At 35.7% G+C, this 13716-nt stretch overlaps 1 protein-coding gene across 6 annotated transcripts in view; it reads right to left on the bottom strand.

Moving 5' to 3' along the window:
* The window catches only part of LOC111147298 (sarcoglycan epsilon), a 66844-nt gene that overhangs the window by 7202 nt on the left and 45926 nt on the right, over positions 1-13716 (bottom strand). For 2 of the 6 annotated variants that reach the window (XM_022503260.1, XM_022503258.1), the window contains exons 6-9: positions 10635-10797; positions 8040-8251; positions 7079-7105; positions 6157-6345 (exon numbers count right to left, since the gene is read on the bottom strand). In XM_022503260.1, the coding sequence (XP_022358968.1) occupies positions 6157-6345; positions 7079-7105; positions 8040-8251; positions 10635-10797 (591 nt within the window). Of the gene's footprint in view, positions 1-6152; positions 6346-7078; positions 7106-8039; positions 8252-10634; positions 10798-13716 lie in introns of those variants that run through there. The other 4 variants (XM_022503264.1, XM_022503259.1, XM_022503263.1 and 1 more) reach the window with 2 other exon arrangements.

A 13716-nucleotide genomic window follows, 5' to 3' on the forward strand; every position in this document is an offset into this window, starting at 1 on the left:
TTTCTTTCAGCTATTTTCTCCTACTTGTATAAAGCCCAAAGCAAGTCTACCATGGCTTAAAACTGAAGCTGTACAAACCTATCGAACCAAAAGCCATCAAAGAGATATTGCATCCATTGCTGAATTAAATGGGGAAAAAAAAAAAAGGTCAATGGCTCTGAAATATCCTTGGCTGCTTGACACTTCTTGTCAACAGAAAACCATTATCTTGGTCCCCTCCCCAAAAACATTCTCTTTAACTGATACTAACTTTCATTGAAACCTAATTTTTTATTTATGAAATTTTATCATAATTAGTTTTCATTATTACAAGGGGAAGACAAATGGAAAAATACTTCAGACAACAGCTAAAATGATTTGTTACTATATCTTTAATTAGAAGATTTGATTCTAGTTTTACATTCGTTAATTTATAAAAGATTAAGCACAACCTACCTCCTGTTTTGAGGGAGACCCAATTACTCTGGATTAGGTATCATGTTTAGAACAATGAATAAGGAAAATTTTCATATAGACAATTAAAATCATTCTAGAAAATGTTTGGGCACTTTTCCCTATTATTCATTGCATAAAATCTTCTATGAAGATGCCTTCCACTAAGGAAAAATCAACTGATATGGATGTTGGTATGAGAAAAGAGTGACAAGAAGGCAGATCTACTCCCTAAAAAAAACACATAATACATCACGAATTTTAGAATAAATTCTTTTTTAGAAAATTGAAAATCTGAAATCCTCCAGCCAATGCCTCCCGTAAAAGAGCAAAATTACAATTTCCCAATGATTTTTCATTTTTTGAGGCTTGGCATTCAGTAATAATCAGTACTCATCTCTCACTTCTCTAACACCATTTTCCTCATTCAGCTGAAGGAGGAGCGAAAAGTCTTGACACCGGTAAGTAAACCCACAAATAGTCCCCACAGTCTAGGTCAAGCACCCAGACCACCCCCTTTCACACTTTTCTTCTGTACATACCTCTTAGGGAGGAATCCATAGACACTGTTCCCATTTTTTTTTTTTAAGATTTTATTTATTTATCTGACAGAGAGAGATCACAAGCAGGCAGAGAGGCAGACAGAGAGAGAGGAGGAAGCAGGCTCCCTGCTGAGCAGAGAGCCCGATGTGGGGCTCGATCCCAGGATCCTGAGATCATGACCTGAGCCCAAGGCAGCGGCTTAACCCACTGAGCCACCCAGGTGCCCCCACTGTTCCCATTTTAAAACTCCAGGTAGAGGAGTGTGAATAACCATCCCTTCCCCACCTCCAACCCCCAAGAAACCACCACACTGGGTTTCCCAAATCCTCAAACCCAGCTCCTTCAAGTATTTTGTTCAGGAATTCTCAACACTTTTTCCTGCTCCACCTGACTCACACGTCCACCAAATTCCAAACCCACAGAATTAGGGCCCTGGGATCTGCGTCATAAGGGCTCTGAGAGTGAGTGTGCTCTGCAACTTGATTTAGAAATAACCAGGTTAGATCTCTCTCAACCTACCTTTTAGGACCTAGAACTCTATGACCTGAAATTTGATTTTCTTCATTTAAATCATTACAAAGGTTTGTTTCCAAGGTACATCAGTCAATCTGTAAGAATATATTTTAAGTTAAATCTTTGGCATAAAACATAACCCTTAATCACAACAGTGATTCTTTGGGCAAAGCAAATTTATTTTTAAGAATTTATGGGGTGCCTGGGTGGTTCAGTTGGTTGAGCGTCCAACTCTTGATTTCCACTCAGGTCACTCTCTCAGGGTCGGGAGATGGAGCCCTGCTGGGCATGGAGCCTGCTTAAGATTCTCTCATTCCCTCTTCCTCTGCCCCTGCCCACCCTGCTCATGTACTCTCTCTCAAAAAAATAAAAAATAAATTAAGAAAAAAGAATTATTTTATAATGTAATCTCTAGCAATGAATGGTAATAAGGGGACAGCCTAAAGAGAAAAGTTCTTACTGTTAATGGTAATACATCCTCACTGAATTGCAAAGATAACTGATTAAGTAAAGATACAAAATGCCTGGCTGTGTTAGGAGATGGGGAACATTCTACAGAATATGTGGCTAGTGCTCTTCAAGGCTGTCAAGGTCATGGGGAAACAAGGAACATCGAAAAACTGCCCAGGCCAGAGGAAGGTAAGGAGATACACCAATTATTGTGTCTTCTACAAAATCCTGGAACAGAAGAAGGACATAAAGGGGAAAACTAGTGAAATCTCATAGGGCACCTAGGTCGTGCAATCAGTTAAGCCTCCGACTCTTAGTTTTGGCTCAGGTCATGATCTCAGGGTTCTGGGATCGAGCCCCGAGTCAGGATCCACACTCACTCAGCGTGGAGTCTGCTTGAGAGTCTCTCCGTCCTCCTCTGCCCCTCCCACTCATGCTGTCTCTCTCTCTCTCAAATAAATAAATAAAATCTAAAATAAAATAAAATAAAATAAAATAAAAACTAGTGAAATCTCAAATTATTAAAAACAAAAATCTGAAGTTTGCTTAATAGTAAAGCACCAATGTTGGTTTCTTAGTTGTGACAAAGGTGCAATGGGAGAAAAGTGTGTGAGGGAATCTCTGGAAACTCTCTGTGTTATCTTTGCAACTTCTTGGAACCTCGAAAATCATTCCAAAATAAAAGTTATTAATAAATACATTAGTAAAGATCAAACAAAATTGACCTTACATTTTTATACTATGATAATTTTAAGAGCCTGTTTATATTGTCTCTGCAATCTGGAATGTAGAGGGAATTCTGTACAAAATGAAGTTGTCCCTTCCGAGCATGTCCTCCATCTCCTGGTCCCTCTCCAGGTTCCCTTCCCACAACCTATTCAATCCACTGCCTGTAACCTGAATCAGAGATCCTTCTGAGTTCAATAACTACATTATCTTTGACTTAATAGCAAGATAGGCAAACAATCTAATCTCAGTTTTGACCTAATTTAGCTTTGTTTCTTATCCATGCCTCAATTTTATCATCTGCAAATGATTAAATATTATTTTACTGTCTAAGGTATGGTGCCAGTCTAAGTCCTGGAAAGTATCATACCAAGAAGAAAATGTTACTATGTAACTGACAAATAATGGTCACAGCCCCCCCATCATACAACTTACGAGTTCCCTTTACCTCCCACTTTTCTAAGGTTCTTTAGACCTCCTAGACTGACTTGTTTAAAAGACCAGAGCAAATTTCCACGTAGCTCTGAAGGAAAGCTTTGAATGTCCTTGAGTCTTGCTTGGAAGCCAATGTCCTTATGCCTGAATATTTCTGGTGTTGAGTCTGAAGAATAAACATGAAATCCTGTAGCAATCCTGTAGCTAGCCAAATCATTTATGAATCAGTAAGGTTAGCATGAATATGGGAAGGTGAAATGTATGCCCTTTTGGGAAGGGTTAATTAACAAATACCAGGCAGCATTCTCCAAGCACGTACTTGGTTATCAAGTACTCTAATGCCTTGTCAAATAGAATATCTCATTTTAATGTGGAGGATTCAATTCAATCCAAATGACCCAAATGTGTATGTATGTATGTGTATACTTGGTGCTGAAATACAACTTTAAAAACAGGGCCATGCTTTTAAGGTAAGGAGTAAAAGCTGAATTTGCGTAAAGGACAGCTGTGACGAACCTGATACAATGAATTTCCCTATTATCTGGCATGGTTGGAAAATGAAGTTAATCACATATTCTGGCTTATAGGGAGTTACCATAGAGACAGTGCACATATTATCCATTTCCAAGAATAAAAGAAAGATAATATACACTCAACACTGAAACTACACCGAATGTAATTTAATTTCCCTCTGATGAGTCAGACGTACTTGATGATCTCGCAGTGCCTCAGAATAATCATTGTGCACATCCTCAATTATCTATCTACCCTATTTATATAGAAGTGCTAGTTAATGGAGTTTTTCCATTAGCAGAAATCTGAATAATGTGAAGGTTTTCTGGACTTAAAAATACATATATGGTCAAACTGTCACAAGTTCAATAGAATAACCTATTGCATTTGCAAATAGAGAGATGTCATCAACATAACGAGAGTTGGTGGGATTATGGGAGGACCAGGAAGATGTATTTGGTTGTGAACTAGATAGAAAATTTTGTTGTGTTTGTATACAAACAGAAACATGGCAAAACCCTAACAACAGAAAATCAAAATACTTTTTAAGGAGCGACTTTCATTCTCAACATATATAGTTAGAAAGCTTATCTAAATGATACAGCCTTTTTCTTTCCCTTAAACTTCACCAGCGACAGAGTTTTACTGATTTATAAACATATTTAAGTTCCCCTACTCATTATAATGAATATTTCTCTATTGCAAAATTTGACAGCATTGTTATGAAGAGCTACCTCTTCTGGGTTTTTTCCATGGATTCATGAAGCATAGCAACACTCAAGGCCTCGGAGAACCCTTGTAGTTTTAAAACAAACAAACAAACAAACAAACAAGCAAACAAACAAAAACTGCTTCTCAAGTGTATTTGACCATTTCATTTTGGAGACTATATATCAACAGTTGAGGACTATATACCCACATTTCACTAGCACTCTTGGGTATAGACAATACGGAATGGAAACCTAAAAGAATTTAAAAGTTCTTTCCATTTAGAAATGAATGATAAGGCTGTTCAAATTTTCATCTAAAGAAAAAAGGGCACATATTGCATGGAGCACAAGGTGTGGTGCATAAACAATGAATTTTGTAATACTGAAAAGATATCTTAAAAAAAATTTAGAAAAGCAGGAGAGATTGCTAAATTGTGAGCTATTAAAGTATTCTTGAAATTTTACTAATTTTTTTCATCAGTATCTAATCCTGGTAAAGTGGGTTTTAGGAGGACCCATTAGCCATCAAAGAACATAGAAATCTATCCCTTCCATTCAGTACAACTAAATTTTGTGAGGCTTTAATATTCACATCCCTGATAGAATATTCATTTTTTGAAAACTCAAAATGATAATGTATGCAAATTTCTCCACTGTCAATCAGGCTCCAATCAATTACTTACACATACATGCACACACAAACACACATCTTAGCCTACTCAACAATAAGTAAATGCTAGAGAAGTTTAGGAAAATACAATACTTTTAGATTTCTGAAGTATTTTGGATAAATTTATCAAGTCTGACTATCTCTACTACTCATGTTAATTACTGTTTAATCTCCAAATCACCACATACATTTTGCATGGTTACAAAAAAGCATTTGCAATGGGAAAATGTTTGCATCCACTATGGTTCCCAGAGAAGTCTTTAATCAGTAAGAGGTTACTTTATACCATACCCTAAAGTTTATGGGGTGAGGAGGGGTAGATTTTTCTCTGTATCCATCATATTCATAAAAGTAAAATGAGAAAGAGGAGAATCTCAAAATCCAACCTGTGACTTCACTGGGAAACTGAATTTAGCCCATTTTAACATATGGTTAAAATAAGGGGGAAAACGATTCATGTTCTTAAAAATAAATGGCAATTTTACCTACAATTCCCTTATACTGAAACTGAGCTTCTAGGCATATAATGTGGGCAACTTCCTCAACCCTTACCCCTCACCCCCATAGATACCCCTTACAAAAGACTTCTTCCAGGCTTTCTGATCATAGTCCTTCCAGCACTATAAAGGTGGGCACTAATAAATTGTACTTAGAGTCAAAATTAGAACTATTCATTTTGATATACAAGCATATCACAAGAAATCACATAAAAAGCTTTTATCCTGAGGCACAAAAAATTACATTAAGTAGATGTGTGGTAATAATATCAACAAATAGGTTAACAGAACCCAATAATTCTAATTATAGCTCTAAAAAATAATCAATGTGTAATGCTTCAGGATATGCATTTCTTTTCACAATTACCTCTTCTTTGAGCACACGTTAGTTTATCAGCAGTGTCAATTTCTGAACTATTAAGGTGAATGTCATCTTATTTCAATTAGTGACGAAAAAAAAGATGCATCTCCTGAAAGTAACGTTTTGTATTTGGGTCAACACCACGGGGTTGGGAATCTACTATCAATGTCCTTTTGGTATTTTCTCTTAAGAGTTATAAACAAACAAACAAACAACGAAAGCAATAATGAAAAGTTCTGGTCTTTATGGAAAGTAAGTGGGTATCTTCATGCATATTAATAATGACAGGAGCACGTGGATACTTACTGCTGCGTCTGCATCAGTGGCATGTTTGTGCTCTCATAACTGTCCGTGTGCAGAGGCGGTATGATCTCCCCAGTTACAGGGTGAAACACAGGGAGCGTTGACAGGGGCCATGCTATCTCTCTATTCTTGGACATGTCACGAAGTTCTTTGGTAGATTTCTGAATAGCACTATGATGGACCAGCTGGATGCTAGATCGAAAAGAAATAAAACACATGCATATTTAAAATCCAATATTAGCCCCACGGGTCATCAAATGTGAAAACGTTATGAAATTTTTTCTTTTTAAAATAAGATATTATTGCACTTTGGGCATTCTAAAGGTTATCTCTGAAAGGGATACATTTCACATGCTTTTAACACAGCAAAAACTGAACATTGTAAACCAATGTTTTAAATAAACGTGTCTTGCATAAAACTAAGCTATAAAGCATTGTGTTAATATTATAGCCCTAAGTAACAAACTAGTACACTATTTAATGTCTAGGATTAAGATTAAACTACCATAGCTTTTATATAGTTCTTCTGATGGGGCATTTATCAATACTCACAGAAGTTTCATTTTATGGTAGGTTATTACTGTAGATTCAGGAAAACGTGTATGAAAGGCCTTTTCATCTGTTCTCTGGTTTATAGAAATGCAGATTGGGAAATCACATCATATAAATGGCAAGTTAATATTCTAAATCTGAAGTTTTAGGTTTAATTTTTATCTACATAATCTTAGTTTTCAAACCCTTTTTATTTTTAGTCTCTACCCATCCTAGATATCTCTATTTAGAAAGCAGCTTTCACATTTATGAAATAAACTATGAAAGATGACGAATGACAAAATCAAAGCATGACACACATGTATGGAGCACGAGGAGCAACTGAGAAGTGAAAAAACATGATAAAGAAAATAACAGGAAAGAAGACACTTACTCTGGTGTTTGCATGTTTCTCTTTTCCCTAGAAACAAAACAAAATTTATGAATTAAATAATAGCATTGATATTTGGAACATTAAGACTATATGCTCATGGGATCTTGCATGATGTGGAAATGCTGACATTGTTACCATTAAATGCATCCAGGCAGCATTTGCCACCAGGTTTATGACATTATTTGGATGAGTACACATACAGAGATGGAATACTGATGAGAAACACACAGAAAAATGGAAAAAAATGGAGATTGAGCATCAAGCTCTTGGAAATAAATTCTATGACATAATGAAATCAGGCTACATGTAAAAAAATGGAAGAATCTGTTACTTGCTGCTTTATTAATTTTTTATCCTTTCACTTTGTTGCCCTGACTTCCAGATAATTTGGGGAGATTATTTTAATTGACACAGATGTCCTGAAAGTGCTAACTAATCATGAAATGAACACTCCTTCCTCCAATTATGCTCTTTTTTTCACTAATTTACTCCTAGGTTTATATGTACACATACGTATCTTTTAAACATTTAGATTATGTCACCCGTTTGACAAGGATTTCAAGGAGAATTCTGACCATCACTTCTGATCAAACTAAGACAATTTATCTACTTAAAGTGCAATTACCATGTTTATAGACTCCATAGTCTCTGCACAAAATGGCTTATATAACCAAAAGAGCTAGCCTCAGTTATTCTTGGGACTGTTTTGCCAGCATGAATTTATATCTAGCCTTAATAATTGTTGAATAAGGTAATTATATCCCCTAATTTGATTTACTAGACTCGAAACTATTTTAATTCATTTTAAAAGAATAAAAAGTACTGTAGTTTGACTTGAACACAATTTCAATTAATTTATAAAGTGTTTTATGAACCAAATGAAACTTGGCTTTTAATGGAATCTTCTATGTTGTTATCCAGTAGGCTCAGTAATCTTTTATTAGTGTTTTAAAGTACTCACACTCCTTCCCGTCGGCAGCACATGATATAAGCAAGTATTAGAAAAAGGACCAGTGCTACCGCCGAGGGCACAGCCAGTGTAATTAGGAAATCCGTGTAATAGTCTCTGCTTTTCAAAGAATCAGAAGGGGGTTTGTACTCTCCACCATCAGGTAAGATCCCCTCTCCTCGAATCACTTCCTGATAGGTGGACACTTGCTTTGTTTTATCGACCTGATATAAAAGAAGACAATTACACATCGAATTAATAACTATAAACATGATGAGAGCGGAAGACCCAGATAGATCCAAACTTTCTTTGACACATTTCTAAAGAGCCCTCTTTTCCAACTGCATTATCATCTTGAACTTGCCATTGTCTACGGGAGCTAGGAAGAAGTCATGAACAAAAGTAACATTAAAGGGCTTGTGTTGGCCCACTTTCTGGGCCCTTTCCACAACAGACAGACATATATACATGAATCCACACATAATACATGTATGTGTGTATGTGGCTGTTCTTTCCAGTTTTCTTCCTTCAAAGCAGAAGTCCTTAATTCTACCGTGTACATTTCTTGTTTCCTACGGTAAACTTCTAGAAAAGATGCTAACAAGCCATGAACTGGCAGACAACCAGGTGTGCAGGTATGGTTTCTAAGGTTAGTGAAAGACGAAAGAAAAATAAAATGAGAGACAATTTCTAAATGATTACAAACTTGATCTTTCTTTCTGCTGTTGAGCTGACAGAAGTGATGTGGGGGAAGGATAGCCCAAGGAACACATAACTCAGCCAATACTATAGTTTCATTAAATTCTAACCCAGAATCAAAAAAATGCACATTGGCACTATATTAATTTACCTCCACATTCATTGAACTGTTTTACTGAGTTGTACTTAATTATGTTGTGGTTTTTATTGAAGGACACTGTAAAAATGTCAATGTGAAATCTGTCACTCCATTTGCCCCCCCAAACACCCTCCCCACAAAATATGTTGGGGAGAATGATTCATGGCATTTCTCAGTATCCTTCCAAAAAATACCCACTTGAAAAATTTTGTCAAGAGTACAGTGCTAGTGAACCTTCATTTTCTGTGAAGGAATCAATGCTGTCTCTTTTAAGAAGGAGAACTAAGTAACTGATGAATTCCCTCTTTTAATCCTGGACACAGGAAGCTTATTGTCAAACTTGACCTTAGGCTTATTTTTTAAATAAAGTTCAGGTCCTGATCATCCATTTCTTTTCTATTTTATTTATTATGTTTATTGCTTCACTATTTCAGTTACACCTCCTGATATCTTCTGTGGTAAAATTTGACACATAAATAAATACATGTAAAATAAAAAATGAAAATCCCAGTACTCTTCCCATTTATAAAATCTCACCATAGAAACTAAAAGCTTCAAAGCATAAGTCATTTTTAAAACTTCAGAAATTAGGTCATATTCCTAAACATAAACAATTTACAGCACGAACACAAGTAAAATGGTGTTGTTAGGGCCGGCTGTCTGCTGACTCCCGTTACAGGTACCTACTCAAGTTATGACTACAGTCACTCAGTCTTTGGCATTCTTGTATGATTAGGACGATGATAGGAAGAGTAAGTTTTGCAAACTCAGCACTTATCTATAATACACGTAAACCACAGCAGCTCAATATTTGTCTTGATTTAAGAAGACAAAAAAAGAAAATTATTTTCCTAAGACACAGTCACATCAAAAGAGGTGTCTAGGGCAAAGGGCCACAGGTGCATGTGTTACAAGATGAATAAAAGATCTCCTGTCCTGGGAGATCTGGGAAAGTTGCCTGCAGTTGGTTCTCCAAGCCATGAAGTGACAGTTGTGTTTATGTGTCAATAACTTTGTTTAAATGTCAACTTTAAACTTAGATCTAATTCACTCACCACCAATCATCAAGAGTTGACAGAAGTTAAATCTAAAGGTCACTAAAGAAGTAAAACAACTTACCAATCTTCCAGAAAGCAAAATCAAAAAATAATATAAATTTTATATGAAATATTATATATATATATCAAGTGTATATGAAACCTTACCTACATTTTCTTAAGTTTTTTAGCATCCTAGTTAAAAAGTAATTTAGAAAGAGATATTTAATATTTATGGGGCTGTGGGTAAGATTCTAATTTTGTTCACTTGCAGTTTTTTGTTATTCCTTGAACTTGCCCTATAATTTGCATTTTTAGGACAGAAACTCATAGCACACTTGCTTATTTTCAGATGTATTATGGTACCCCAGTCTCTCCTTCCAAGTGGGTAATGGCAGCATATTTGAGACTTTCTTCATACGTCACACGGACTCCATACTCTATCCTGGCTTAGCAACCACCTGGATATCCAAGGGGGTCATTTGGACCACCTGCCAAGCTAATGCAGCCCCCAAAACTAATCAGGGTAGACTGAGGACAAAAGTGGAGATACACTTTCCTAAATGGATGCACTGTCAACAAGCTTGCCAAATTCTTAAAGCCAAGGGAAGTCAATTGCGTTAACAAAGTAAACCCAGGATTTGTTCCTAAAAGCAATTCAGCTTTTAGTCAAATGTTAACTCCAGCCCCATCACTTCCAATTACATTTGCAAAAACAAAATAAAAACTCACCAATGAGATTTTGCACCAGTCGATGTAAAACTGAGTACGAAACTTTTTATCACATGTTATCACAGGCTCCATTTCTTGACTGCATCTCAATTGATTCTGTGGATTTTCAACTTCTCGTAAACAAGAAGAAAACGGTACATCGGCACCAACCATGACATAAACGCTGCAAAAATGTGAAACTCTCAGGTTATCCTTTGAGAAAATTGGAAACACTGAAAAACAATCTACCCTGAAAGCAGGATTTATCCTTTTGAATTGAGGGATTATCTAGAATCATCCCTAAGGTAGGGACCTGGGCTTTAAAAGCAGTGATTCATGTAGGAGCTGCCTTTCAGTCTTTCCTTTATTCAACCAATATTTACTGAGTGCTTTGGTGTTTCAGACATTCTCTTGATTCTAGTTAATTTCTAAAAAAAAATTTTTTTTCATCCTATTTACTTTAATTCAAAGTAAGCATGTGTCTGCCATATTGTGATTACTATGTTTTGTAGATGACTTTCCTTTAAAGATTACCCTTAAAGTAAATTATTTAGAAATAACACTATGACTAAAGCAATAAGTAATTGTAGGTAATGAATTTCACTTGATTTCATTTTAATAAGATGGGAAATTACATCTCTGGAGCTTTAGGCATTTAGCTATTTTGCCCAAGAGTTCTATCAGCTTTTCTACTGCACAACCCCCTACTGTTAGGTCTCCTACTACAAGGTCTCTCACTCTTTTATCTAAGAAGTCAATCTAAGAGAAAAACTATTATTTGGTAAGCACAAATTAGGCAAGCAAAATTTATTTTCTTGGTGTGCATCTTAGTGATTAAGGGGAAAGAACTCTACTTAATTAGTCAGGAAGAGTTTCACACACACAAAAAAAGAAGTTAGTGATGATAGTATTGAAATAATCTTGAAGCAGCTTGAGAAAAGAGAATCTCATAGGTCTTTCAAAAGAAGAGAGAAAACCAGGATTACTCTAAATAAATGTTTCTTTTCCTAGTGACAATACTATAGCTACTTATGAAATAAATCCATCAAAATACCAGCTGTCTTCCTTGCATAAACTGACAAGCTGATCCTAAAATGTATATGGAAATTCAAGGAACCTAAAATAACCACAAAAAATTCTTGAAAACGACAAAGTTGGAAGACTCACAATTACTGATTTTAAAACTTACTACAAAGCAACAATAATCAGAACAATCAGCGATAGTAACCCAGCCTAAGGATAGACAAGTAGATCAACAGAATAAAATTCAAAGTCCAGGAATAAACTCTTACATGTAGTAAATTGATTTTTGTCACAAGTGCCAAGATAATTCAATGGAGGAAAGGACAGTCTTTAGAACAAATGGTCCTGACACAATAGGGTATCCACATGCAAAAGAATAAAGCTGGGCCCCTACCCCATACCATAGGAGAAAATTAACTCAAAATAGATGAGTGACTTAAATGTAAGAGCTAAAACTGTTAAACTCTGAGGGAAAAAAGGTGTACATTTTCATGACCTTGAAATAGGCAGTAGTTTCTTAACTATGATACCAAAAGTTTCAGCAATAATAGAAAAAACTCGATGAGCTGGACTTTACCTAAATTAAAAACAGTGTGCTCCAAAGGTCACCATCAAGAAAGTGAAAAGGTAACCCATGAAATAAGAGAAATATTTGCAAATCATACATCTAATAAGGAAATTGCATCTACAATATGTAAGGGACTCTTACAACTCAATAACAAAAAGACAATCCAATTTAAAAATGGCAAGGGCCCTGAATAGACATTTCTCCAAAGAATTACACCAAGGTCCAATAAGTGCATGAAAAGATGTCCAACACCCTCAGCCCTCAGCAAAAGAGAAATCAAAACCACAATCAAAACTACTGTTTCACATCCATTAGGATGGCTACAAGAAAAAACACAGATAATAAGAAGCGCTGGAGAGGATGTGGAGAGACTGGAACTCTCCTCCTCTGCTGGTGGCAATGTCAAACGGTGCCTCTGCTTTGGAGAACAGTCTGGAAGTTCCTCAAACGGTTGAATACAGAGTTACCATATGAACCAGCAACTTCACTCCTAAGTATGTACTTTAAGAGAAATGAAAATAGATGTCTATACGAAGACTTGTACATGAGTGGTCATAGCAACGGTATTCACAGTAGTCAGAAAGTGGACACCATCTACATGCTCACTGATGAGCGAATAAGAGGTGGAACCTCCATACAACCAAATACCATAGAAACAATGAAGTACTGATACGTGCTACAAGAGGGGTGAACCCTGAAAACAATACTGTGGATAAGTGAAAGAAGTCAGTCACAAAAGACACATATGGTCTGATTCCATTCATATGAAATGTCCACAGCAAGCAAATTTATAAGGATAACAAGTAAACAGTAGTTGCCTAGGGCTGGGGGGGTGGGGTGGGGAGTGGTGGTGGTGGTAAGTGGCTGCCAATGGGTATAGGATGGAGGAGTCGGGATGATATAAATATTCTAAAATTGATTGTGATAATGACTGCACAACTTTGTGAACAAGCTAAAATCCATTAAGTTACATACTTTAAATAGGTGAATTGTATAGTATATTAATTACATCTCAATAAATCTGTTATTTTTAAAACTGATAGTAAGTGAAAGTGTATCACAAAAATTCAAAGCTATGTCAACGTAAGTATGAACCCACACCTTGAGTTGACAACTGTGTCCCAGAGTTTGACTACACAAATTCATTTGGTTGTTCTTTATGTCAAATTTATATTTTGACTTGAGATTCATTGAAGGAACTTTTTTTTTCAAAAACTATGGTGCCTTCAGTAGATAAATAGTATATAATGGGCTAAAGCTAAAGAGGAAAATAAAAATAAAAATTTCAGAACAAAAGTATATATGAGAAACCACTGGTAAGGTATTTAGATGATCAGTGAATATAAATATATTCCATTTAAAACAAGTTCTTAATTGTAAGCTTCACATAAAGTCAAATTCTATTCCCTTATTAACTGCCTAGCCAAGACCATATATCTCCTTAATAATTGTGACATTATACTTATAAATACAGAAATAAAATGAGTATTTTTACAACTGTTAACTTGCTTT

The sequence above is a fragment of the Enhydra lutris genome, unplaced genomic scaffold, assembly GCF_002288905.1.
Source record: "Enhydra lutris kenyoni isolate GAN:26980312 unplaced genomic scaffold, ASM228890v2 scaffoldscaffold16, whole genome shotgun sequence".
NCBI lineage: Eukaryota > Metazoa > Chordata > Mammalia > Carnivora > Mustelidae > Enhydra > Enhydra lutris.